At 41.0% G+C, this 27,994-nt stretch overlaps 1 protein-coding gene and 1 long non-coding RNA gene across 5 annotated transcripts; both read right to left on the bottom strand.

Moving 5' to 3' along the window:
• Positions 1 to 3,051: 3,051 nt before the first annotated feature.
• LIPT1 (lipoyltransferase 1) lies at positions 3,052 to 26,916 on the bottom strand. 3 transcript variants are annotated; one of them, XM_049696216.1, is made up of 2 exons: positions 26,803 to 26,916; positions 3,052 to 4,276 (listed from the first exon to the last, which is right to left on the bottom strand). In XM_049696216.1, exon 2 carries the CDS (start codon positions 4,273 to 4,275, stop codon positions 3,154 to 3,156), a length of 1,122 nt encoding a protein of 373 aa, XP_049552173.1. In that variant the 5' UTR covers position 4,276; positions 26,803 to 26,916; the 3' UTR covers positions 3,052 to 3,153. The 3 variants fall into 3 exon arrangements, with proteins under 3 accessions (XP_049552173.1, XP_033257694.1, XP_004277806.1); XM_033401803.2 differs by lacking the exon at positions 26,803 to 26,916 and adding an exon at positions 9,261 to 9,405; XM_004277758.4 differs by lacking the exon at positions 26,803 to 26,916 and adding an exon at positions 4,472 to 6,293.
• Positions 13,925 to 26,917, bottom strand: C13H2orf15 (chromosome 13 C2orf15 homolog). Of its 2 annotated transcripts, none has more exons than XR_004475659.2 (2): positions 26,803 to 26,917; positions 13,925 to 15,084 (listed from the first exon to the last, which is right to left on the bottom strand). It is a non-coding gene; the product is annotated as a chromosome 13 C2orf15 homolog (long non-coding RNA). The 2 variants fall into 2 exon arrangements; XR_007470990.1 differs by having other exon boundaries at positions 13,925 to 15,087; positions 26,803 to 26,911.
• Between the last annotated feature and the right edge of the window lie 1,077 nt (positions 26,918 to 27,994).

Consider the following 27,994-nt stretch of genomic DNA (forward strand, 5'->3'; position numbering starts at 1 on the left):
ACGTTGTTTCAGGTGAAGATGTCTGAAGGTCTCTGAGTCCTGAAACCCCTGTTATGGGTTGAATTGTGCAAACCGCAGCCCCCCCCACCCCCCCACAAGAAATTCACACGTTGAAATCCCAGCCCCTGGTACCTCAGAATGTAACCATATTTGGAAATAAGGTCTTCAAAGAAATAAGTTAAAATGATGTCTTTAGGGTGGCCCTAATGCAATATGACTGGTGTCCTTATAAGAAATGGACATCTGGACACAGATACGCACACAGAGGAAAGACTATATGAGGGCATAGCAAGAAGGTGCCACCTGTAAACCAAGGAGACAGGCCTCAGAAGAAATCAAACCTGGGAATTCCCTGTCGGTCCAGTGGTTAGGACTTGGTGCTTTCACTGTTGGGGCCAGGGTTCAATTCCTGGTCAGGGAGCTAGGATCCCACAAGCTGCCGGGTGTGGCCAAATTAAAAAATAATTTTTTAAAAAAAGAAGATGACTTTATTTTTTCTTAAATTCCATACATATGTGTTAGCATACGGTATTTATCTTTCTCTTTCTGACTTACTTCACTCTGTATGACAGACTCTAGGTCTATCCACCTCGTTACAAATAACTCCATTTCTTTTTATGGCTGAGTAATATTCCATTGTATATATGTGCCACATTTTCTTTATCCATTCATCTGATGATGGACACTTAGGTTGTTTCCGTCTCCAGGCTATTATAAATAGAGCTGCAAGAACCTAGGGGTAAGACAGGAATAAAGACACAGACCTACTAGAGAATGGACTTGAGGATATGGTGAAGGGGAAGGGTGAGCTGCGACAAAGCAAGAGAGAGGCATGGACATATATACACTACCAAACGTAAGGTAGATAGCTAGTGGGAAGCAGCCACATAGCACAGGGAGATCAGCTTGGTGCTTTGTGACCGCCTGGAGGGGTGGGATAAGGATGGTGGGAGGGAGGGAGACGCAAGAGGGAAGAGATATGGGAACATATGTATATGTATAACTGATTCACTTTGTGATAAAGCAGAAACTAACACACCATTGTAAAGCAATTATACTCCAATAAAGATGTAAAAAAAAAAAAAGAAGAAGAAACCAAACCTGCTGTCACCTTGATCTTGGACTGAATAAATGACTGTTGTTGTTTTAAGCTACCAAGTTTTGGAGTGGTTTGTTATGTAGCAATAGATAACCGGTGAATCCGGATTACTCTCCTCCCTGCTCCACTTCTCATTCCTCAGGGCTCGGCTTCAATGTCAGGTCCCTGATCGCTCTAGCTAGGGAGCCCGTATTGTCTAACTGCCTGGACTTTTCTTTCATACTTTTCTCATTTTGTAAGCATTTACTGATTTCTTTCCCTAGTTTTAAAAGACTCAAGTCTTGACCTATTAATGGGTCATAAAGTCAATTTTTAAAAGAAATAAAATTGAATATAAAATATCAGATAAGTAAGTAGTAAAGGATAAGCATCGTATTGTGAAACTTGTTAGGTATAGGCAACATATGTGTGTGCTGGTGCACAATATAAAATACATTTTTTACTCCAGTTTTTAAAAAGTTTGAAACCACTGCTCTAAACTGTCAGTTCTTAAGCTCAGTGAGCATGTCGCTTTCACTCACCATGAACATCCAACAACTAGCAAAGTACCTGGCACAGAGTAGGCACTCAATAAACATGTAGGAACTACTGTAGAAATAAGAGGAGTATGTGAGTGAACTGTAGAGACAGGAAATGGTTGGCAGTGGTGGTACCCTTTGAAGAAGTATGACAATGAAGTGATGGAGATAACAGTAAAGCCTTGAGCAGGAGTCTTCGGGAAAGGGGAGACATGAGCGTGTCTATTCACTAAGGCTAAAGATCCAGTAAAAGTCGAGAGAGAGTTAGGCAAGATAAAGGAGATAAATAACTGATAGTACAATACAAAGCACAAACAGGCTGGAGAGGAAAAAGCCACCAGCCAATTCTCGAGCCAATTCTTTGAGATTGAATGAAATGAGAAAAGTTGAAGTAGAGAACACGGGGGGCGCTGAAGGAGCTCATTTCTGAAAGCCTCCACTCTCAAATTATAAATCAAGGTTTGTGACCAGATTAAGAGTAATGGAATTCTGAGCTTAGGAAGAGTGGGAACATTTACGAATAAGGCCTCGGAAGAATGAGGGCGAGTCAACGGGTGAGTCGAATCTGGTACCAACAGAACAAAGAAATACAAGTTGAAAACTATGTGAATTTTCTTCTATGGGGAGGGGGAAGGGTGAGCTGTGACGGGGCGAGAGAGAGTCATGGACATATACACACTAACAAACGTAGTAAGGTAGATAGCTAGTGGGAAGCGGCCGCATGGCACAGGGATATTGGCTCGGTGCTTTGTGACAGCCTGGAGGGGTGGGATAGGGAGGGTGGGAGGGAGGGAGACGCAAGAGGGAAGAGATATGGGAACATATGTATATGTATAACTGATTCACTTTGTTATAAAGCAGAAACTAACACACCATTGTAAAGTAATTATACCCCAATAAAGATGTTAAAAAAAATAAATAAATCGCTCACTCTTAAAATGAGGAAAAATTAAAAAAAAAAAATGAATTTTCTTCTAGCATTGCCTGCCATCTGGGTATAAGAGTGGAAATCAATTGTTGGGAAAAAAAAAGGGTGGCTATGATAGGTCAAGAGAAACAAATGAGAATGCTGGTAAGAAATGGAATTGAAGCAAGAGACTGAGGAAAAGTTATTGGCTTAGAAAAGTGCAATAAGCTTGATTTAATGGGAGAGGACGGAAGGATAAGGAAACAATGAAACGGGAGAATTTTAGAGTTTAAGGTATCAGAGGTGGCAAGAAGCTGGGGTTATATTCCCTAGAGGTAAGAAAGAGAACGGACTCTGAGGTCAGAGTGTCCCATATGGTGTACAACCCCAAGATGGTAACAGAGGAAGGAGGTGAAATACAAATGCAGCCAGGTATTAAAATCAATAAAGACAGAGAGAATCTTAGACATCAATGGAAAATATGGACTAGGATAGGTGATAGACAATTTCAAATAGGGAGAAGTTACTGAAGGAGACTAGATCTTTTTTATTTTAAGAGACAGACAATGCACTGTAAACATTTTTAATTCTGTCATTGAAACTGTCAATATTAAGAAATTTACTTGGAATCACATTATTCCCTTAATTTTTTCACAGAGCATATTCCATTTACTGTGTAGTTCATCATCTTCTGGACATGTTCTATGTAATATACTTGTAAGCATAGTCGTTTCAATTGGGCAAAATTTACTACCAATAAAACCTGAATTTAACTTGTCACGTATTTCCAGCGGCAACCAATGGTCAGGTGCTTCAATATTACAGATTTCAATTCTTCCATTCTTTATGTCTATGAATACTTTAATTTCCAAGTGTGAATGTTCATATAACACACTGAAGGAAGTGTTTACACTGAACTTTGGAGTTTTGCCATATATCCACTCCCAGGTCTGTAGTTCTTTGGCTCTGCTGTTTATTCCAGGAAACAGCGTCTCGTCTGTTGGGTTTATCAGGTGAATGTGATTATCGATTTGATGAGATGTAGCATACTCTGTGGCAATAGCATTTATCACTACTTCGCAGGTCAGGGTGGGATCTTTTTCCATAAGATTTTTTACTAAGGCAGGTGTGCTCGCAGTGGCAGTACTCCTGACCCCTTGGTAAGGGCTCTTCAACAAAGATGACAAGAAGGTCCCATCGGTACTGCATAGCAAAGTGCAGTGGTGATAAGCAGCGGTCTGGCCAATCCTGGAAGCTGTTCCTGAGATTTTAAACTGTCCATCAAGTAAAAGGTCAAACCTTTTGGTAGCCCGCACATCCAGCTGCGGCTGGACAGCCTTCAGAGCTTTAACAACTAATTTTAGATTTTCCATCCTATTGTACTTTTTTTTGGTTGTAAAAAAAGTCAAGTTGATGTTACCCATATCATGGTAGACTGTTCCTCCTCCACTTCTCCTCCGAGCTAGTTTTACACCTCCTTCTCTCATCAGATTCAGGTTACATTCCTGCCAAGGGTTCTGATGCCGACCAATTACAACAGAGGGAGAATTCCTCCAAAAGAAAAGAACCGGCTTGGCTTCTAGATTCATATGGTCATGGATCCAGTCTTCTACAGCCAGGTTTTGGTAAACATCATTGGAAACTGACTGTAAAATGAGCCCACTTTTAACTGTGTCTTTAAAACCAGCTGCTGGGACCTTGAGGTTACCAAGTAACTGGAAGCAATTCTTCATTGAAAATGGGATCAGCATGCTTTTAAAAATGGAAGACAAACAATGATGGAGAAAAAGAAAATTAAATTCTAGTTTGTAGCTATCAGTTCTTGGTTATTTAATCCAAACTTATTTAAGTATCCGGTCTGGTTGCTTTTCTTGCCTTTTAGCCTTATCATTAGTCTTTAGCAAAAATTGTACAACAGAGTACTCAAAGGAAATAAATGATACAAACCTCAAATTGTTTTAGTTGAAATGGAATAAGGGCACAGATTTTTCCAATAATAAAACTGAAAATACATTATGTAATATATCTCAGAGACAAACAAATTATTTTGAATTCACAGGTAATACACATTATTTGAGAAAAATGAGAAAATACAGACAAGCAAAAAGAACAAAATAAAAGAAACCATAACATGACCACCCGGAGATAATCCCAATTAACACTTTAGTGTGTACCCATTTTTTTATGTGCATGTGTAAAATACACACACACACTTTTCCCCACCAAAAGTGGAATGATACTCTTATTTCATTCAATGTTAAACATATTTTTACATCGGTTTTAATGTCGTGTTACATTCCATTGTCAAGATACACCACCGTCTACTCAACCAATCTCTTAGTTTGTAAGTTTAGACTGTCTCTAGTTTTTCTATGTTATCAACAATGTACTCATGAACATCTGTCTGGAAAGCTTTAATTATGTCCTTGTAGTACTTTAAAAATAATTCCTATTTAATTTTGAGATACATGTTTACTGGCAGCCTGTTTTATTTAGATCAATATTAAATTAGGATGGACCCCCTGAAGTCAGGGGAGAGGTGGTCAGAGTAGCAAGGTTAAATAGAAAGGCTAGGAACAATTTTATTATGTTTTGACACTTTACACATTATTTGTGTTAGCAGTGCTGATGAAAAGGCTGAAAATACTAGCTGTAATAATGAAGTATTTTGACTAGTTATGGTTGTAAAGAAACCATTCTATTCCGATTTCGTTTCTTAGAATGGTCATAATTTTCCTTTAGGTTAAAGACCTGGGAAGGACTGGGTTATTAAAGCCCAGAACTAGGCCCCATTCTCTTGTAGTTACATCCTAGATGCACAATTCCTAGGGTAACAAGTCTTCGTATTTTCATCACTCTTGATATATCTTGATAAGTTATGCTACAGAAAAGCTGAACCAATTTACACTCTTTCTATCTAGAAAGGTCAGGAGAGGTGTAACAGAGGAAGGGATACTTGAACTGAGTCTCGAAATCTGATGATTTTTACCACGTTGATGGGAGTAGCATGTTCCAGGCAAATGCAAAGACAGAGAGTCCTCCAACAGTAAGGCATGTCTTGGGGACTCCCTCCTCAAAGGAGTTCCACTACCAGTCTTCCAGCTCCACTGAAACCTTTGGCTGTGCTGTCCTAGGAAGCCTCTGCAGCCAGATGCCGTTTCTTTGGTTAAACTCTTTGTTCTTGGTTCTGTTTGACCAAATTTGATATCAGTCCCTCCTTCACTAAACAAATGTTTATGGAGTGCCTACTAGGCACAAGGTAGAATAAAGAAGGGGAGGAGACAAATTCATGTAATTCTAAAGCATTTGGCCTTTTTCTAAAAGCAGCTGGATCTAGTGAGGTGTTTTAAGTAGGAAAGTGTTAAGTCAGCCATTATACAAAACTGCTTCTGCTGGCAGTGTTGAGCATGGATTAAAAACAGATAGACTAGGGGCAGAGAGACGGTTTAACCGACCCATGCAGTTGTCCCAGTTAGAGATAATGAGGGCCTGAACGAGGGTAGCAGACACTGAGAAGGGATGGACATGAGGACATTAAGGTCACAGACTGGTCCTTGCCTTCAAGGAACTCACTATCTAGTGGGAGACACTAAAAATCAAGGAAGGTGATAATTAAAATACAGTGTCAGGGCTTCCCTGGTGGCGCAGTGGTTGGGAGTCCACCTGCTGATGCAGGGGACATGGGTTCGTGCCCCGGTCTGGGAAGATCCCACATGCCACAGAGCGGCTGGGCCCATAAGCCATGGCCACTGAGCCTGTGCGTCCAGAGCCTGTGGTCTGCAACAGGAGAGGCCACAACAGTGAGAGGCCCACGTACCACACACACAAAAAAAAAATACGGTGTCATAAGTGCTATGACAGGGTAAGTACATTAGAAGGCCATTTAACCCTCTCATCATTGGAAGTGACATTGAAGTTGAGACATAGAAGGGGTAAGGAAAAGTATTCCAACAAAGTACAGTAGCTTGGAGGAGAAGAAGACCCATTCAAAGAATTTAATTCAATTGGCTGGTATTTAAGAGTGCAGGAATGGGGAGCTGCAAGAGATAAGGAGGCAGAAGTAGAGATCAGATTATGAAGAGACTTAAAATCCAGTTAGGGACTTCCCTGGCGGTCCAGTGGTTAGGACTCTGTGCTTTCACTGCAGGGGGCACGGGTTTGATCCCTGGTCCAGGAACTAAGATCCCACAAGCCTCGGGCCTAAATTAAAAAAAAAAATCCATGTTAAATACTTGAACTTCACCCTGAGGGTGATGAGGAGGTGCTGAAGAGTTTTACAGATTTACACTTCAGAGACATCGCCTAGAGATTTAAGCAGGGAGAATCTTGATATCTGGTAATTGGTTCAGTGAGGGTGAGAGAAAGAAGTCAAGGGTCCTTTATGGTATGATTACAAGCCAGCATTCAAATCCCAACTCTGTCTCTTCCCAGCTAAGGCAGATTAGTTGACTTTTCTGTGCCGCAGATCCCTTATCTGTAATATGTGGGTAACTGACAGGACTCATATCAGGATTAAATGAACTAATACATGTAAAGTGCTTATAAGAGTGCCCAGCACATAGAAAGTACACAGGATGTTAGCTCTTTTATTAATTTTATGCATACCCTGACTTCTGGCCTGGGAAATGGGTGGAAAGAGATGACATTTCCTAGGACAGATTTCATAGGAAGAGGAGATACAGGGTGAAGATAACTGGTCCGTTTTGACTGCATTGGACTTAAGAGTCTTTGGCTACCAGCAGCCAATGGCACAGAGCTGAAGAGATGGTAACTAAGGGCTCCAGAATTGATCCAACTAATGTATTAATAGTGCTCAAAATATCTGTATTCATCCAGGCATTGTGGATACGGTGTGAGTGAAACACAGTAAAGATATTAATTCAAGAGATCTTGCATCTACTACGCAACAGGCATTGTTCTTGGCACTTGGGATTCATCAGTGAACCAAATCAAGGAAGGTGATGAGGACCATATGAAAAAGGAAAGGGAACATAGGAAATGTGTATGTGAGAGGAACTGGGCTGCTATTTAATTTATTATTTATTTATTTATTCATTCATTTATTTTGGCCACGAGGCATGCGGGATCTTTGTTCCCCTACAAGGGATCGAACCCATGCCCCCTGCAGTGGAAGCACCAAGCCTTAACCACTGAACTGCCAGGGAAGTCCCCAGGCTGCAATTTCACATAGGGTTGTCAGGCTAGGCTTCATCAAAAAAGTGACCAAAAAAGCAGACTAAGTCAGAAAGAGAAAAACAAATATCGTATATTAACGTATATATGTGGAATCTAGAAAAATGGTACAGATGACCTTATTTGCAAAGCAGAAATAGCAACAGAGATGTAGAGAACAAACGTATGGACACCAGGGGGGAAAGAGGGGGGTGGGATAGATTGGGACTGACATATATACACTACTATGTATAAAACAGATAACTAATGAGAACCAACTGTATAGCACAGGGAACTCTACTCAATGCTCTTTGGTGACCTAAATGGGAAGGAAATCCAAAAAAGAGGGGATATATGTATACATATAGCTGATTCACTTTTCTGTACAGCATAGACTAACACAACATTGTAAAGCAACTATACTCCAATTAAAAAAAAAAAAAAAGCAGACTGAAAGTCGAGGGAGTTAGGCTAAGTGCCTACTATGTGCCAGAAACTGTTCTAGGCACCTGAACACACAAACAAATAGGACCCTGTGAAGAGGTAACATTTCCTACTAAGCCTCGTAGGACAAGAAAGAATCACACAAAGAGTGAGAAAAAGTGGGAACCCAGGGATGTCTGAGAAAACCTGAATGCCAATTTATTAATTTACAAAGAGAACTATAGGCTATCAACCGGATATTCAGATCGGCCTGTCCAACTACTCTCTCATCACAAGTTTGCTTGGTGAATACTGAATCCGGACAAAAGGATGGAGTTATATGACTTCAATGTCTGGTGGAATGAGCCTTGAGGAAAGCGCCTCTAAGCTCCTGGGCTCTGGAGAGACCCCACTGTTAACGCCAGGACACCCTGTCTCTCCCAGAGGAGGCCTGGAGTCATCCGGTCAGGCGCACCTCTCTTTTACTCCATGCTTCAAAAACAGATCAGACCGCCAGCTGCATGATGTACCGTCTTTTTTTAGTTGTCAGGATACTGTCAAGTTCTGAAGGCCTGATAAAATTTTGTCTCTTTAACTTTGCATATCTCTACTCTTACCTTTTAATTATTAATTTTTTATCGTTTTTTAATCAGAGGACAATCATATTTCCATGTTCTGGGAGGGACACTTAGCTACCACCACTTTGAATTTACCAAACCTGCTTCTCCATCATCGAACAGAAAGCAAAAAATAACAGGATCTCACCTACCCTCCTAGGCAGGCCCAGCTCCTTCAAAAAATCCTCCCCAAGTTTTATCTTGCCATCTTGCCACCTGTCTTAGTACATAACTTATCCAGTCTCAGGACAGCCGTGTGCCTGTTTGATTTCGCCTTTTTGGTTCTCGGTGGGCGCGCACGGGGCTGGCACCCAACATGTCTAATTTTTTGACCCTCCCGTGTTGCGGATAATCCGTTCCTAACCGTGGAGCTACGTCTTCCCAAGCTCTGACAGGACACTTCAGGGCCTGCAGCGCCAGCCCTGCGCACCGCCCCAGGGTCTCAGGTCCCCGCCCGCTGCCTGACCTCGTGGGCCCACGCTGCCTGCCCCGCCCCGCCTTGCCACGCCTCCGGTTTCACGCACCTGAGGCTTCCGGTCGCGGCCAAGCAGCGCGCGGGCCCGTGGGGGAAGGACGCGTGCAACCCGGAGTCCCGTCCTGCTGCGCACGCAGCCGCCCCGCCCGCCGCCCCGGCCCGCGGGGGGCGGGGCACCGGAAGCGCTACGTAGGGGCGGGGCCGGGGGTTCCGGAGGGTCTTTACGACCGGCCGAGCTGGCGCCGAGCCAGAGGAGAGGCAGGGACGCCGCCCACGTTCGAATAATAGTATCAATAATATCGAAAGTCCTAGAGCCCCAGGGCAGATGGAGGTTCCCCGCGTGACAGCCCAGAGCGTTAGCGGGGAACAGGTAGGAGCGGGGTTGAGTCAGTCTGGAGGGGAGCCCGCCTGGTACCCAGAGCAGTCGGGTCGGATGTTCTTTACTGAACATCCAGGCATTGCGCGGGGCTTTGCACGTCTCATAGTCCAAAGGGCAGGCAACTCCACTTGGAAGGGGACGAAACTAAAATCGGTTTTAAAAGATAAATGGCATTTAAAGGAATAAACGCTGGTATTCCCAATACAGGGACAGGTAGGAAGGAGTGGGTCGGAGAACAAACACACTGAGCGCAATGAACGTTACCACTCGGGGTGTCCCTCGGTGCAGCTGGCAAGAAAATCCTTGTGGCTTAGCCAGATGGGAAATTCCCCCGTCAGGCAAAGTTCCAAGTAACTATAGCTGCGTAACAAACTGCCTCAAACGCCAGTGGCTTAACACAACGATTTATTCTAACATTTATATGGTCAAGGCTTGCTCACGTGGCTTCCTTCATTCAGCACAGGTTGGCTGAGCGGGGAGGTCCAGGACGGCCTTATTCACGCCTTTGGCGGCTGGTGCTGGCTGGCTGATGGGGCACCTCCGTTCAGCGCTAGCCTTGGAAGGAGCACTTTGGCCACATTCTGTTGACCAAAGCACCAGCAAAGGCAGCCCAGAGTCAAGGGGTGGAGAAATGGACCCCACCTCTTGATGAGAGGAGCCCAAAGAATTTGTGGTCATCTGTTTCAGGCTTCCACAGAAATCAATCTCTCTTTTGGCTTAGAATAGAAACCATCAAGACTTGCATCTTGGAGTAAGAAGCATCCAGTGTTCACAATTTGGTGATGCCGATACAATGACCAGGGCTCCATATAAAGCTACAATAAAGACACACAGTGGCTCCTTATTTATTTACTATTACCCTCTTGAAGTCACTCTAATTAGTCTTTCTTGGATTATGCAGGTGGGAATGGATTCTGTGCAGTTAGTCCCAGTAGTTTTCCAAGTTATCATTAAAAAGAGCCAGGCAATTCTCTTGCCCTTTGCTTATAGTACATCTTTCTAAATTCCATTTCTCTGGAATCTGACTGAGGTGGTACAATTTCCCCCCCCCCAATTTCCTACCGAAGTGTTTTTCAAGAATGGATCCGTCCTCCCTGCTCCTAGACTTCCACCCTGTGGTTATCTTAACCCCTCTCCTACTTCTTCAGCTTCTCCACTGGATCCTTCTTCTGCTGACACTCAAACACGACCTCCATCTCATCTTCCATCTCTCATGCTGTCTACTCCCCTTCAGAGTTGAGCTTCTTTGTGGAGTTGCTACACATCCAGTATCCACTTCCTCACTTCCCATTCGTTTTTTAACCTACTCCAACATAGATTCTGTCCTGGTGTTCCATCAAAAGTGCTTTTTGCAGGGTGAGCAAAATGGGTGAAGATGATCAAAATGTACAAACTTCCAGTTATAAGATAAGTAAGTCCTGGAGATGTAAATGTACAGCATGGTGACTATAAAAATACCGTACTGTATACTTGAAAGTTGCTAAGTGAATATATCTTAAAAGTTCTCATCACAAGGAAAAAAAAAAAAACTATGTGTTGATAGATGTTAACTTCTTACAGTGATCACTTTGCAATATATACGAAATCATTATGTTGCACACCTGGAACTAATATAATGGCATATGTCAATTATACATCAATTTTTAAAATTTATTTTAAAAATAATAAAATTCTTTAAATCATTAAAAAACTATTCAGGGATGATGGAGAATTAGGTCAGCTACTTACTCTCAAATGGTTGGGAGGAGAGGGAAAGGCCTTTGTACCATGCTTGCAACTTTGTTGTAAATTTGAGATTGTTTCAAAATAAAAGGAAAATAATATATGTTAGGTGTCTGGCATTGTAATAAAGACTGTGAGCACCCCACCCAGGTCCCCTTTACCCTTAATTCATCATCCATTCTCCAGCTGGTGTGAATGAAGGAGCTAGCAGGCACAGGCACACCAGAGTGATTCACCCTGCACCCCTGCCCACCAGCCTCCCCACTTTGGCTTGGAGGTGGCAACCGATGCCTGACTGGCCTAGCGCTGCAATAGTCCCACCCCTTGCCTCAAAGTGGGACAACTCTGCAGTATGATCCCTCCAGAGCACCCTGTGAGTCAGGCCATGAATTTATCTGAGTGCTCATTCTTCATTGATTCCTTCTGCTTCCCTGACTCCCTTACAGGCTTACCTTAAAGAGCACACTCTCAAAAATCATGTGCATCTGGGTCCTTGTCTCAAGCAGCTTCTAGGGAATCTCAACTAAGCCAGTTACACAACAGCTCAGTAAATGATAACTATTATTACTGGCATCAATGACAACACCATTAGATGCAATACCAATGCATGTATTATAGGTCTTATAGGTATGTTGAATCTAAGGTCTCCTAACATCCTTATTTCTCCTGAACTATATTATTTTTATATGGAAACTTTCTCATCAGAAACAACGGTAGAACTCTGAAAAATGTTCACTTTAGGATTCTTCTTGTAGAATTCTTCCATAAAACAAATAAACACCTAAGTGAGGCTGTTGTTCTGATTAAACTTATTCCATTCTACCCCTTCCAGGAAGTATTTGTGGATTTCCATTCCCAGGTGTGCTGCTAAAACTATGGCTTCGCTTGGATTTTGGGATTCCAATTCTCTGATGTCTTAGCAGCAATAGTTCTCAATCAGAGTAATTAATGCTTGCATTTGTTATCATCTCAATGACTGGATTGTGCTACAACATTTGACATCCTGCAATGCCTGGGGCATCACATACAATGAAGGACATCCCAAATTCAGTGTCCAACACACTATCAAATGTCCTGTTGGACATTCATGGAGGTGAAAAAACAGTCTGTAAATATTTGAACCAAGTCCCTATTAAAGAAAAAAGTGGTTTTGCTAAGGTCACTAGTGCCATTCATGTTGCTAGATCCAGTGGACCTTTCAAGTCCTCATCTACCATTTCAGTTGACTGCCTCCGCCTTAAAGACTTCTGTGGGCAATCTTGACATTATCCTGTCTTGGTTTTCCACCAACTCTGCCAACTCTTCAGTCCCCTTAGCCAGCTCCCCCTGCGCTGACCAGCTCCACCAACTCTGCCAACTCTTCAGTACCCTTAGGCAGCTCCCCCTGCGTTGACCAGCTCCACCAACTCTGCCAACTCTTCAGTCCCCTTAGCCAGCTCCCCCTGTGCTGCCCAGCTCCTAAGTGTTGTAGTTGCTTTATCTCACACTATACATCCACCATAAGCAACCTCTTTCGTTCCCATAGCTTTAGATACCATTCTGTATACAACTTCACAATTTGTATTTTTTCATTCCATACATAGGACTGTCTGCCTTAGAAACAGGTATGCCCAAAACCCATGCTCCCAAGCTCTTTCCCCCAGGGAACCTCCATGCATCTAGCGTTTTTTTTTTTTTTTTTAATACTAGAAATCCTTTCATTTTCCTCATTTCTCACTTTAAGACCATCAGTCTGCCCTGCCAAACTTCACCTGGACTCTGTCCCCTTCTCGATATACCTCGACCATCACCATCACCTCACTTGGACAACCATGTCCCTGCAAAAGCTATACATGTCACGTCCTCAGAGAAGTCTTCCTAGTTCCCACAATTAAAAATCAAGTGTAGGGCTTCCCTGGTGGTGCAGTGGTTGAGAGTCCGCCTGCCGATGCAGGGGACGCGGGTTCGTGCCCCGGTCCGGGAAGATCCCACGTGCCGCGGAGCGGCTGGGCCCGTGAGCCATGGCCACTGAGCCTTCGTGTCCGGAGCCTGCGCTCCGCAATGGGAGAGGCCACAACAGTGAGAGGCCCGCGTACCACAAAAAAAAAAAAAAAAAAAATCAAGTGTATGTGTTATGTCTCCTGTCTCTCTGAAATTTAACTTTTTCTTCATGGCACATCACAATTTGTATCATATAATTACTGTCTGATGTTCTACCTTCCCTGGTAGACACACAGTAAGCACTATGAAGGTAGTGGTAATTATTCACCACTGTACCCTGAGCACCAAGCACAGTGCCAGGCTAGGTGAACAAATGAATGATTTGTGTATTTTTTCTCTCCCAAAGAATTATATTCTATAAATGATAAAGAGCATTATCTTAGTGGCTTACATCCCATTCAATGTTTTTTTTTTTTTTTTTTTTTTTTAACTCTACAAATACGTGACATCTGTTTGGTTTTTTTTCTGATTTACAAAATTTTTCTTCTCCTAAAAGAAGATGCCTTTTCCTCTTTGAATATGCCTTTTTCCTTTATGAATATTAAGGAGATTACTCAATTGAGCATTAGAGATCACCAGTAAATATTAAAGTACAGGAAAATGTTCAAACCATACATAATAGAAATATTTATAGGTCACTGTTTGTCCAGACACAAATGGTTTTTAACTTCAGCTTACATTACTTGGGACAATACTGCTGTTTCAAACTACTAGATGTTTTAATAAGAATGGCAAACTGATATATACAAAACAAGAATTTTTTTTAACAACTAGGCTGTTTTATTATATTAAATATTGGTGGTATAAAATGGTAACATCTGCAAGATAAATTATTACACTTAGAAAAACTATTTTGTGAACTCTGCAATGAATTCCACGTGGGTGAAAAAAAAGTTTTAAAAGGATGATTTGAAATGTGAAATGCTTCTCAAGGTACGTAATTTACTGGTCTTTGAGTTTAGCTGCCAGTGATCTTTAACAGAACAGACATGAAAAAATGCAAGAAGATAAAGTATTCTAAAGCAAAATCCCTAACTGGAATTTCAACATACAAAATCAGTACACCAGAAATCATATGAAATACTGATGTCAAATTATTTGGGCACTGTTTTTTGGGTTTTTGATCACTTGTTAGAGAAATACATTATAATTAAAATGTTTTGGTGCCATTTAAATACTGTTACACAAAAACTCTGATTTTTTGACAAGGACAGAATGTAATACCAGAGAAATCTTCTTTGAATTTTGGAAAGCTTCTTCTCTCTAAAGCAACTTTTCTGAATATGTATCATCAAAAAGTGCAATCTACAGTGATTCATAAATAGTGAAAAATAAGCAATCGTCTTCCTTCATTTTGTTAGGTTTTCATAATAAGGTTACGTTCTCATTCAACAGGCCCTCTTAGTCAAAACCAATTTTTGGTTTCTTTGGTAACATACACAAATAACTTCATTCCACATCTATCATTTCTATTCCATCACTTTCTTTAACATACACCACTGAACCCAAGGCTTTCTCCGAAAGAGATCCTGTGCCAGTATCTTTGCTCCTTGTAAAGTTTTCTTGGTTTGTGTCTTCTAATCTTATTTTCTTGGTGTTTTGAAATAACTGAGTCACTGGTTCCAATTTGCTTTTCTCAGTGCCTTGCATTAAGTGATCATCCACTTTTGAATCCATACGCATAGCAGATACCTGAGTAGCAGATTTACTAAGAGAAAATCCCATTGGGACAGCTGAATAGAAATAGTTTGCAGGTCCCTCTTTAAGTAGTGGAGACGTTTCTTCAACTTGACTGCTTGGGGAAAAAATTGTTACAAGTGAATACAGCGGGAATTTCAACTAACTTCATGGCAATGTTTGTTTTAATGAAATTTCATGGTGATGATGCCAAAAATATAAAGTAAAATCGTCTTCCACCTCTCAGTGTTTACATTTTCTTTGTGGAAGGGTTTGCAGGTTCTACAGATTCTCCGAAAGTCTTTTTATTAAAAGGAATTTACTAGATGTTACCTTTCATCACCTTGCAGAAAATAATAGAACTTCTCTACTTAGTCCTGCCTATCATTCTTATTATCAAAAACTTTTAATTTATTATTAATGGATTAAAGAAATAATTACTGAAGGCCAAACACTCTGCTAGGTGTTCTAGGGGAAAAAAAAGCTGCCCAAACAACTGTAAACATTTACACACGTAATAATACACTATCAAAATAATGAAGGAAAAACTGACAGAAATGAAGGGAGAAATAGACAGTTCTACAATAATAGTTGGAGATTTCAAAACTGAACTGTCAATAATGGAGAGAACAACCAGACAGGACACAAGTAAGGAAATAGAGGATTTAAACCACACAATAAACTGACTAGAGCTAACAAACACATGCAATACAAAAAACCCAACAACAACAGGATACATATTCTTCTCAAGGGGACATTTTCCAGGATAGACCATATGTTAGGCCACAAATTAAGTCTCAGTAGATTTAAAAAGATGGATATCATACAAAGTATGGATATCATACAAAGTATCTTCTCTGACCACAATGGGATGAAGTCAGAAATCAACAACAGAAGTAAAACAGGAAAATTCACATATTTGTGGAAATTAAGCAGTATACTCTTAAACAACCAATGGATCAAAGAAATCACAAGGGACATTTTAAAAAATACTTAGAGATGAATATAAACAAAAACACAACATATCAAACTTACAGGATGAAGCAAAATCAGTACTAAGGGGGGAATTTATAGTTATAAATACTTGCATTAAAAAAACAAGAAAGATCTCAAATCAACAAACTTTACAGCTTAATGAACTAGAAAAAGAAGAAGAAACTAAACCCATTACTAGCAGAAGGAAGGAAACAATAAAGACTAGAGCAGAGATAAATGGAGTAGAGAACAGAAAAGCAATAGAGGATAATCAATTAAACCAAAAGTAGTTTTTGAAAAGAGCAACAAAATTGACAAACTACCTCGATGGACTGAGAAAACTCAAATTACTAAATCAGAAATGAAAGGGGACATTACTACTGATTCTACAGAAATAAAAAGTATTATAAGAGAGTGCTATGAACAACTGTATGCCAACAAATTGGATATCCTAGCTGAATGGACAAATTCCTAGAAACGCAAAACCTACCAAGACTAAGTCGATAAGAAACGAAAATCTGAATAGACCTATGACTGCTCAGACCATTCAGTGGGGGAAAGGGCAGCCTTTTCAACAAAATGTGCTGGGAAAACTGGATATCCACACGCAGAAGAATGAAGTTGGACCCTTACCTAATACCATATACAAAAACTAACGCAAGATGGATCAAAGACCTAAATGTAAGACCTAAAGCTCTAACTCTTAAAAGAAAACATAAGTCAAAATCTTCCTGATGGATTTGCAATGATTTGAATACACCACCAAAGGCAGAGGCAACAAAAGAAAAAATAGACAAGTTGGAACTTATGAGAATATATAAATTTTGTGCATTAATAGACACGAGACTATAAAGGCAACCCACAGAAGGAGAAAATATTTGCAAACCATATATACGATAAGGGACTAATACCCAGAATATACAGAGAACTGAATCTCAACAACAACAAAATAATCCAATTCAAAATTTGGCAAAGGACTTGAATAGCCATTTCTCCAGAGAAGATATATGAATGGCCAACAATTACATGAAAAAATGCCCACCATCACTAATAATTAGGGAAATTCAGATCACAGCTACCAATTAGATACAGCCTCACAACCATTAGGATAGCTACTATTAAAAAAAAAACAGAAAATAACAAGTTTTGTTGAGGATGTGGAGAAATTCAAACCTTTTTTTAAAAAAATTAATTATTTTTGGCTGCATTGGGTCTTCATTGCTGCGCACGGGCTTTCTCTAGTTGCAGCGAGTGGGGGCTACTCTTCGTTGTGCTGCACGGGCTTCTCATTGTGGTGGCTTCTCTTGTTGCAGAGCACAGGCTCTAGGCACGCAGCCTTCGGTAGTTGTGGCTTGTGGGCTCTAGAGCACAGGCTCAGGAGCTGTGGTGCATGGGCTTAGTTGCTCCGCGGCATGTGGGATCTTCCCAGACCAGGGCTCGAACCCGTGTCCCCTGCATTGGCAGGCGGATTCTTAACCACTGAGCCACCAGGGAAGCCCGAAATTCAAACCTTTATGCACTATTGGTGGGAATGTTCAATGGTACAGCTACTGTGGAAAACAGTGTGGCAGTTCCTCAAATAATTAAAAATAGAATTACCATACGATCCAGCAAACCAACTTCTGGGTCTTGAAGACATATTTGTACACCCATGTACAAATAACATAAGCTATTATTCACAATAGCTAAAATGTGGAAGCAACTCAAGTGTCCAACGATGGATCATAGGTAAGCAAAATGTTGTATATAAATATGATGAAATATTCAGCATTAAAAAGGAGGAAATTCTGCAATATGCTACAACGTGATGAACCTTGAACACATTATGCTAAGTGAAATAACTCATAAAGACAAATACTGTATGACTCTACTTACATGAGGTAGCTAGAAGTCAAAATCATAGAGACAGAAAGTAGAATGATGGTTGCCATGGGGAGGTGTTGTTTAAGGGGTATAGACTTTCAATTTTACAAGATGAAAAGAGTCTTGGAGATAAATGGTGGTGATGACAGCACAAAATTATGAATATATTTAATACACTGAACTATACACCTAAGAATGGCTAAGATGCTACATTTTATGTTACATGTATTTTACCACAATACAAAAAACTAAAGAAAAAAAAAAGATGTCCAATAAAGAAACAGTACCTTTTATTACCAATGCCCAATCTGCTTAGAGAGATGAGCATGCAACATGGAGGGAGGGGCTTGGAAAGGTTGTGAAAGGAGGGGGCCTACGTCAGGGTTGGGCTTTGAAAGATGGTCGGGAATTTGGTAAGCAGAGTTGACCAGGATGGCAGAAGGGACCAGAGCTTGTTACAGAACAGTGATCTACTGAAGAAGCTCTAGCAGCAACTTGAGATCTGGAACCCACTCCACAGCTGTGAATGAAAGCACTTACTCACCTTTTAGAATGTATTTCTTTAATATTTAGGTAATGGAGTTATCTTTTATGAGTTTACAATTCCATCCCCATCAAGCCCTAATCATTTACTGACAGAAGATTTCTAAAGATATCATCTTGAAACCTTGTTTATCCATATTCGTGATTGAATATCAGTGTTTAATCTGTAACAGAACAGAGTCCAGGGTCTACAGTAGTAACCTAAACATAGTAGTTAATCAAATGTTGTTAGTATAACAAATACCTGTTTCTTAGATTTGGAAATTGAAGATGAATTTTTTTCTCATCAAGTGAATATCCAATACTACCTTCAAATGAGTAAAAGTGAGTTTATTCTGTTATTTGGTTCCTCCTCTTTGATTATTTAAAAAGGAAACACTCCTCTCAAAAATGTATAAGTTGGGGCTTCCCTGGTGGCACAGTGGTTGAGAGTCCGCCTGCCAATGCAGGGGACACGGGTTCGTGCCCGGGTCCGGGAAGATCCCACATGCCGCGGAGCGGCTGGGCCCGTGAGCCATGGCTGCTGAACCTGTGCGTCTGGAGCCTGTGCTCTGCAATGGGAGAGGCCACAACAGTGAGAGGCCCACGTACCGCAAAAAAAAAAAAAAAAAAAAAAAGCATAAGTTGAATCTAATCATGAGGAAACAATCAGATAAACCCAAATTGAGAGACATATAAAATAAATAACCCGTACTCAAAAATGTCAATGTATGAAAGACAAAGAGAAGTTGAGGAACTGCTCCAGATTAAAGGATACTAAAGAGACATGATTTCCAAATGTAGTCAATGATCCTGAATTGGGAGGTGGGGTGGGCTGGAACGTGGAGGAAATGTACTACAAAGGCCATTTCTTGGACAATTGGACAATTTGAATATGGATGGTTTATTAGATAATAATGTTGCATCACTGTTAAATCCCCTGATTGGGATAATTGTATTGTGGTTATATTAGTGAATGTCCTTGGTCTCAGGAGATAACATGCTGACATAGGGGTAAAGGATCATATCTACAACTTGCTTTCAAATTATCTAGTGAGAGATAGATACAGAGAGAAAGTAACATATGCAAAATGTTAATGACTCTAGGTGGGAAAGGATAAAAAATTCTTCAGTATATTATTTTTGCTAAACTTCTATATGTTTAAAACTTTTTCAAAATACAAAGTTAAAAAAAAAATTAAAGGGACTTCCCTGGTGGTGCAGTGGTTAAGACTCCGCACTCCCAATGCAGGGGGCCCGGGTTCGATCCCTGGTCAGGGAACTAGATCCCACGTGCTTGCTGCAACTAACAGTTCACATGCCACAACTAAGGAGCCCATGTGCCACAACTAAGGAGCCCGCCTGCCACAACTAAGACGTGGTGCAACCAAATTTAAAAAAAATTTAAAAGAAAATACTAACAAAACTATAAAACATACCACATTTGAAATTGACAGAGGGTAAAATAATGGTAATGTATATAATTACCCACTAGCACATTAAACTTCACTCTAACAGAGGGACTGCGAAGGAATTAAATGCAATAGGTTAGATTTGGCCCTATGAGTCTCACCTTAACTTCTCTGGGATTTTGAGGACAGGAAGGGAGAAGAAGTCTATTGGGGGCCTCTTTGACCTAGTATTTCAGTTGCCATTCAAAGGAAATCTTGTATGCATATGGAAGAATAAAGATCTATAAAGAGCTAAATAAATTTGGACATACACACACAAAAAGCACAGAGACTTGCCTTACCAGATTTTAAGATATGCCACAGGGCCTTCCCTGGTGGCTCAGTGGTTGAGAGTCCGCCTACCGATGCAGGGCACACAGGTTCGTGCCCTGGTCCAGGAATATCCCACATGCCGCAGAGTGGCTGGGCCCTTGAGCCATGGCCGCTGAGGCTGCGCGTCCGGAGCCTGTGCTCCACAACGGGAGAGGCCACAACAGTGAGAGGCCCGCATACCGCAAAAAAAAAAAAAAAAAAATCTTCCAACAAACAAAAGTCCAGGACCAGATGGCTTCACAGGTGAATTCTATCAAACATTTAGAGAAGAGCTAACACCTATCCTTCTCAAACTCTTCCAAAAATTGCAGAGGAAGGAACATTCCCAAACTCATTCCATGAGGCCACCATCACCCTGATACCAAAACCAGACAAAGACACTACAAAAAAAGAAAATTAAAGACCAATATCACTGATGAACATAGATGCAAAAATCCTCAACAAAATACTAGCAAACAGAATCCAACAGTACATTAAAAGGATCATACACCATGATCAAGTGGGGTTTATCCCAGGGCTGCAAGGATTCTTCAATATATGCAAATCAACCAGTGTGATACACCATATTAACTAATTGAAGGATAAAGACCATATGCTCATCTCAATAGATGCAGAAAGAGCTTTTGACAAAATTCAACACCCATTTTTGATAAAAACTCTCCAGAAAGTGGGCATAGCGGGAACCTACCTCAACATAATAAAGGCCGTATATGACAAACCCAGAGCAAACATCATTCTCAATGGTGAAAAACTGAAAGCATTTCCTCTAAGATCAGAAACAAGAAAAGGATGTCCACTCTCACTATGATTCAACATAGTTTTGGACGTCCTAGCCACAGCAATCAGAGAAGAAAAAGAAATGAGAGGAATACAAATTGGAAAAGAAGAAGTAAAATTGTCACTGTTTGCAGATGACATGATACTATACATAGAGAATCCTAAAGATGCTACTAGAGCTAATCAATGAATTAGGTAAGGTTACAGGGTACAAAATTAATGCACAGAAATCTCTGACATTCCTATACACTAATGATGAAAAATCTGAAAGAGAAATTAAGGAAACACTCCCACTTACCACTGCAACAAAAAGAATAAAATACCTAGGAATAAACCTACCTAAGGAGACAAAAGACCTGTATGCAGAAAACTATAAGACACTGATGAAAGAAATTAAAGATGATACCAACAGATGGAGAGATATACCATGTTCTTGGATTGGAAGAATCAATATTGTGAAAATGACTATACTACCCAAAGCAATCTATAGATTCAATGCAATCCTTATCAAATTACCAGTGGCATTTTTTATGGAACTAGAACAAAAAATCTTAAAATTTGTATGGAGACACAAAAGACCCTGAATAGCCAAATCAGTCTTGAGGGGAAAAAACTGAGCTGGAGGAATCAAACTCCCTGACTTCAGACTATACTACAAAGCTACAGTAATCAAGACAATATGGTACTGGCACAAAAACAGAAATACAGATCAATGGAACAGGATAGAAAGCCCAGAGATAAAACCACGCTCCTATGGTCAACTAATCTATGACAAAGGAGGCAAGGATATACAATGGAGAAAAGACAGTCTCTTAAATAAGTGGTGCTGGGAAAACTGGACAGCTACATGTACAAGAATGAAATTAGAACACTCCATAACACCATACACAAAAATAAACTCAAAATGGATTAGAGACCTAAATGTAAGACCAGACACTATAAAACTCTTAGAGGAAAACATAGGAAGAACACTCTTTGACATCACAGCAAGATCTTTTTTGATCTACCTCCTAGAGTAATGGAAATAAAAACAAAAATAAACAAATGGGACCTAATGAAACTTCAAAGCTTTTACACAGCAAAGGAAACCATAAATAAGATGAAAAGACAACCCTCAGAATGGGAGAAAATATTTGCAAATGAATCAACGGACAAAGGATTAATCTCCAAAATATATAAACAGCTCAATATTAAAAAAACAAACAACCTATCCAAAAATGGGCAGAAGACCTAAATAGACATGTCTCCAAAAAGACATACAGATGGCCAAGAAGCACATGAAAAGCTGCTCAACATCACTACTTATTAGATAAATGCAAATCAAAACTACAATGAGGTATCACCTCACACCAGTCAGAATGGCCATCATCAGGAAATCTACAAACAACAAATGCTGTAGAGGGTGTGGAGAAAAGGGAACACTCTTGCACTGTTGGTGGGAATGTAAATCGATACAGCCACTATGGAGAACAGTATGGAGGTTCCTTAAAAAACTAAAAATAGAATTACCATATGATCCAGCAATCCCACTACTGGGCATATACCCAGAGAAAACCATAATTCAAAAAGACACATGCACCCCAATGTTCATTGCAGCACTATTTACAATAGGCAGGTCATGGAAGCAACCTAAATGCCCATCAACAGATGAATGGATAAAGAAGATGTGGTACATATATACAATGGAATATTACTCAGCTATAAAAAGGAACGAAATTGGGTCATTTGTTGAGACGTGGATGGATCTAGAGACTGTCATACAGAGTGAAGTAAGTCAGAAAGAGAAAAACAAATATTGTATATTCACGCATGTATGTGGAACCTAGAAATATGGTACAGGTGAACTGGTTTGCAGGGCAGAAATTGAGACAGAGATGTAGAGAACAAACATATGGACACCAAGGGGGAAAGCGGCGGGGCGGTGGCAGTGGTGGTGTGATGAATTGAGCGATTGGGATTGACATGTATACACTGATGTGTATGAAACTGATGACTAATAAGAACCTGCTGTATAAAAAAATAAATAAAATAAAATTCAAAAATTAAAATAAAAAAAGAAATTGTAAACAAAGTTCAGAAGACGGAGAAAGGACTGGAAGATGTGCTGTCCAAGCTGACAAGGGATTTATAGCTAAAATATAACAAGAACAACTATGAATTAACAGGGAAAAAGGAAACCCATTAGAAAAATGGGCAAAGGATACAGAGACATAATTCACCGACTGGAGAATCCCCAAAAGATAACGTGTGCATAAAGTGATGCTCAGACTTATTACAAATCAGAGAAATGCAAGTTTGCTACCATCTGAATGGCAGATAGGTGGGTAGCACCGAATATTTAGTCGAATGCAGGAAACCTTGTGCATTGCTGATGGAGTAATTTTTAATTCCTACCTCACATTCCAAATCCAATCCTTCAGTGAATCCTGTTTCTGTTTCTACCCTTGCCTATGCCTCCCCACTGTTTGTTCTTCTAACTGTATCTGGAATGAGCCTTTTAAAACATAAGCCATATCACATCCATCCTCTGCTCAACACGCTCTAGTTACTTCCCATCACAGAGTAAAGCCAAATTCTCTACCTAACAAGTCTCCAGCTGTGGTAGGCAGAAGAATGGTCCCCAAAGAAGTCCACATCCTAATCCCCACAACCTGCGAACGTTCTGTTACATGGCAAGGGGGCATTAAGGTTGCCAATCAACCTACCTTGAGGTGGGGAGATAACCCTGGGCTAATTGGTGGCTACGAATATAATCACAAGGGTCTTTATAAGTGAGGGCGAGGGGAACTCCCTGGCGGTCCAGTGGTTAGGACTTGGCACTCTCACTGCCAAGGGCCTGGGTTCAATCCCTGGTTGGGGAACTAAGATCTCAGAAGCCACTCAGTGCAGCAAAAAAAAGAAAAAAGAAGAAAAATTGAGGGAGAGACAGGAATGTCAGTGTTAGAGTGATGACTGGCCATCGCTGGCTTTGAAGATAGAAGGGGACCACAAGCTAATAAGCAAAGCGGGCAGCCTGTAGCAGCTGGAAAGGCAAGAAAACAGATGCTCCCCTAGAACCTCCAGAAGGAATGCAGCCCTGCTGACATCTCAGTATTAGCTCAGTGAGATCCGTTTTGGATTCTAACCTCCAGGACTGTAAGATAATAAATTGGTGTTGCTTAAAGCTACCACATTTGTGCCAAACTGTTACAGCAGCAATAGGAAACAGATACACCAGTAACATTCTATCATCCCAAGCTCTTCTCCTCTCCACTCTGCCCCCCACCCCATGACCTCATTACTGTTCCTTCAGGACATGCTTCAGGGACCTCTTCTGCTTCAGGGCCCAGGCACTGACAGTTCCCTCAGGCTGAAGCAATTTCTGAATTGCAAACCACTTCTGATGGGGATGATTAGTGGAGATAGCTGACTTCTGCTTCTGTCCAGGATGGAGTAACATGGACCAGATTTATCCTCATGCCTTAAACATCTTAAAAACAGACAAAACACATGAAGCAATGGTTTTTAGATACTGGACAATAGGTAGTACAGGAGAGTGATCCCTAAGAGAAAGGAGATAAGGTTAAGTCTTATAAGTGCTCAGGGCCTGGAAATTTTAGGCTTCATCACAAGGAAGGGGAATCCAAATTGAGTCTGGCCACTTCAGTGAACTGTGAAGACAGACTTCACTTCAGAGTTTGCAGAGGCCAAGATGGCTAGAATTTGTGGAGAGAGGGGAGAAGTGCAGTGAGAGAGCGAGCTCCAGAGATCTGCAGAAGATTCCCCACAGTTCTTTGGCTGAATACTGATCAGTGTATGTGTGTAAAAAAACTATTGAGCCCTGGGGAAAACAACACCAAAAAGGAGAAGGCAGAATAGTTCTTAGAGCCTACACAGGGCCAAGAATAGAGTTCTCACCAGTCAGAGTAGAAAGAACTCTTAATACACTGGTCATTGAATAGAGTCCTCAGAAAGGTATTGCCTCAGTAATGGGGTCAAATTAGCCCTAAATAAAGACTATTTTGGACCTAACAAAGCTTAAAAGCAAGCTTCTAAAGCAGGTCTGTCCAACAGGACTTTTTGCAATGATGGAAATATCCTATATGGATTGTCTAATATAGTAGCCACTAGCCACGTGTGGATGTTGGCAGGCGAGAATTCTAATACAGAACGACCGATGCAAGCTGGATGTTGGAATTTGAAATATACAGAATACAAATGAGGAACTAAACTTTAAATTTTATTTAATTTTATGAATACAAATTCAAATAGCTACATGTAGCTAGTGGTTACTATTTTCAACAGGGCAGCTCTAAAGGATCAAACTGTTTCCAAGTAAACTTGTTGCATCTCAGAAAAAAGCCTAAATATATTTAAAGAAAAACCCAAACCCAAACCTCCAGCACCCAACAATGTCAAATCTGCAACACCTGGCAGCCAATAAAAACTCACCAGGCATGAAAACAAGCAGAAGAATGTGACGCATAACCAGGAGGAAAAAAATCAGTTAATAGAAACAATGCCAAGAATGAGACAGATGATAGAATTAGTATACAACAGCTATTTTAAATATATTCCATATTTCCCAAAGCATGGGCATGATGAAGTGAGAAATGAAAGACATTTAAAAAAAATCAAACTGGAATCCAGAGATGAAAAATACAAATCGGACATGAAAAATATCATGGATGGGACTAACACTGCCAAAGGAAAGAACAGTGAGCTTGAAAATATATCAGTACAAACTATCCAATTAAAAAAAAATGAACAGAGCATCAGTTAGCTGCAGAACAGCAAAAAGCAGCTTAACATGTGTATACTTTTTTTTTAAGGGGACCAGGGAGGTACCGAGGAAGAAAAAAGGTGAAATAGAGGTTTTTGTAGCGAAGCTTGTGAAATGGAGAAACCCGATCTCGGACTTGCACAGGAGTATCTATTACAAGGGAGAGAGCTCAGGTGCTATAAAAGGATTAGGTGGGGCAGGAGGGGGCACTCAGCACTCTTTGGGTTTCCACAGAGGGAGGAAATTTTTCACTTTCTTGGGCTGAGGGAGGAAGTCAACAGTCCTTGATAGGAAAAGAAAGGAAACTCTTTACGCCCTGGTCTAGCTTTAAAACGATCTTTTCCCTACATTCTTTTTTTTTTTTTTTTTTTTTTTTTTTTTTGCGGTACGCGGGTCTCTCAGTATTGCGGCCTCTCCCGTTGCGGAGCACAGGCTCCGGACGCGCAGGCTCAGCGGCCATGGCTCACGGGCCCAGCCGCTCCGCGGCATGCGGGATCCTCCCAGACCGGGGCCAGGGAAGCCCTTCCCTACATTCTTTCCAAAGACTCTTTAGTAACATCTACGTGGCGTACATAAATGCTTAAACTCTTCTAATTTTTTCCCTAAAGGAAGTACTTTCCTACCACCTATATTAACAATCCCCTTCTCCCCACAAGCCTTCAACTCTATCTTAGAGTTTTGAGGTTTGTACATTTTTCCCCATTTCTTTTCAATAATGCTAGATCATGAGAACATTTTATTCAAAATAATCTTAGTATTTTAAGAGGAAATGAGATTATACTTTGTTTTCCCTAAAATAACTTCTCAATGGTCTTTGAGAGCTCATGCTTCTTTGTAACTTATTTTATCAGTTAGGTATAATTATATTTCACAGGAAATGTATCTCTTGGGACCTCTGACTTCTTTATCTAAAATAACAGGGACACGATTTAATTTTTTAGTATCTAGCTATACTTACAAAGTATATTATATCTGAAAATATGAGAAAATGTACTGGCACAAATAACAAATAAAATGTACTGGCATAAAAAAATCAGAGCAGAGACTGGAAAAACATATGGCACATATTTAAATGCACTTCTGTGAAATTCGTTCTAACATAAAATTTATGCCTGTCAAAATACATTGTGGGAAAAAAATGAGTACTCACCTGGCAAAAACAGGAAGCGTTAGTCTCTTGAAATGTGAGATTACTTTTGAAAGACACAGGCGAATACTATACCAAGATCATCAGAGAACAGCTATGAAAACCTAGTTTATTTCATCTGTAGGAAAAGACAGGGAGATAAAGCCACCTTTAGAGTTCAGAAGTCCTTGGGTTACTTAAGAAAAGTGGAACATGTTAAACATTAAGAAATGTTTAAAGGACAATATTTCTTTTCCAGCTGAGCTCCAAAAATTTGGCAGAATAATGCAATTCTCATTCTTTTCCCCTAAAAAGTTCATTTCTTCATTTTTAGGTAATGTGGTCAATATTAACATAGTTGGATGGCCAAAAATAATATTACACTTGGTTAACCTAAATGAGTGTTCCCAGACTGAAGCCTCCTATTTGAGAGGACAAATTTAAACGGTATTAAACAGGAGCAGAATCTGTACAATATTAAATATCAAGTGATATTTCTTTTTTTTGTTAACCATGATCAGTTTTTCTTCAAAGGGGACTTGGAGAAGGCCTGGATTGTGGAGAAGGCATACCGGTCAGGAACCTGCGCTGTCATCACTAGTTCTGTCACACCCAGATTCAACCCAGACTGGATGGTGCCTGGCGGACGGGGCTCGGGGTCCGCAGGCTCCCCAGCTGCGGGTGCTTACCGCAACAGGACGGTCTCTCCCCCGAGGCTGCAAGCAGCAGCACCCGACCCGGGAGGCTCCCCGCAAACAGGCCCCTGACTGCGGACCGAGAGCGCACCACCCTCCCAGCGCCCAAGAGCAACTCTGCGGAGTAACGAATTCACTGAACGTGGGTCCAGAATGGTACCCGATCCCTGGGGAAAATAGCACAAAAGAGCGGCAGCAAAGCAGCAGGTGTCCCAGAGCTAACTGAAGGCAGCCGGAGGTAAATGGAGCCCCGCGCATGCGCATTCCACTCAGGTGCGGCCGCCGCCCCCAGGGAGTAAGGAAAAAGTCTTGGAAAAGGGGATAGCGGCTGGTTACTAGGAGACGGGACTCTCGGAGGGGTAGTCTAGACGCTGCGTGGGCGTGCGCCTGCGCGGCGCGGATGAACCAGGAAGAGGCCTTATCCTCAAGTGCCCTGTAAGGCGGACAGGAGGACGTACGCGTCGCTACGTGCGTGGGTGTGCGCGCGCGGCTTGTAGTCCCCGCGAGAGGGAGGGTCGAGC

The sequence above is a fragment of the Orcinus orca genome, chromosome 13 (genome assembly GCF_937001465.1).
Source record: "Orcinus orca chromosome 13, mOrcOrc1.1, whole genome shotgun sequence".
NCBI lineage: Eukaryota > Metazoa > Chordata > Mammalia > Artiodactyla > Delphinidae > Orcinus > Orcinus orca.

Coding starts and splice junctions, on each gene's coding strand:
- LIPT1 (XM_049696216.1), bottom strand. CDS start 4,275: ATGCTGATCCCATTTTCAATGAAGAATTGCTTCCAGTTACTTGGTAAC.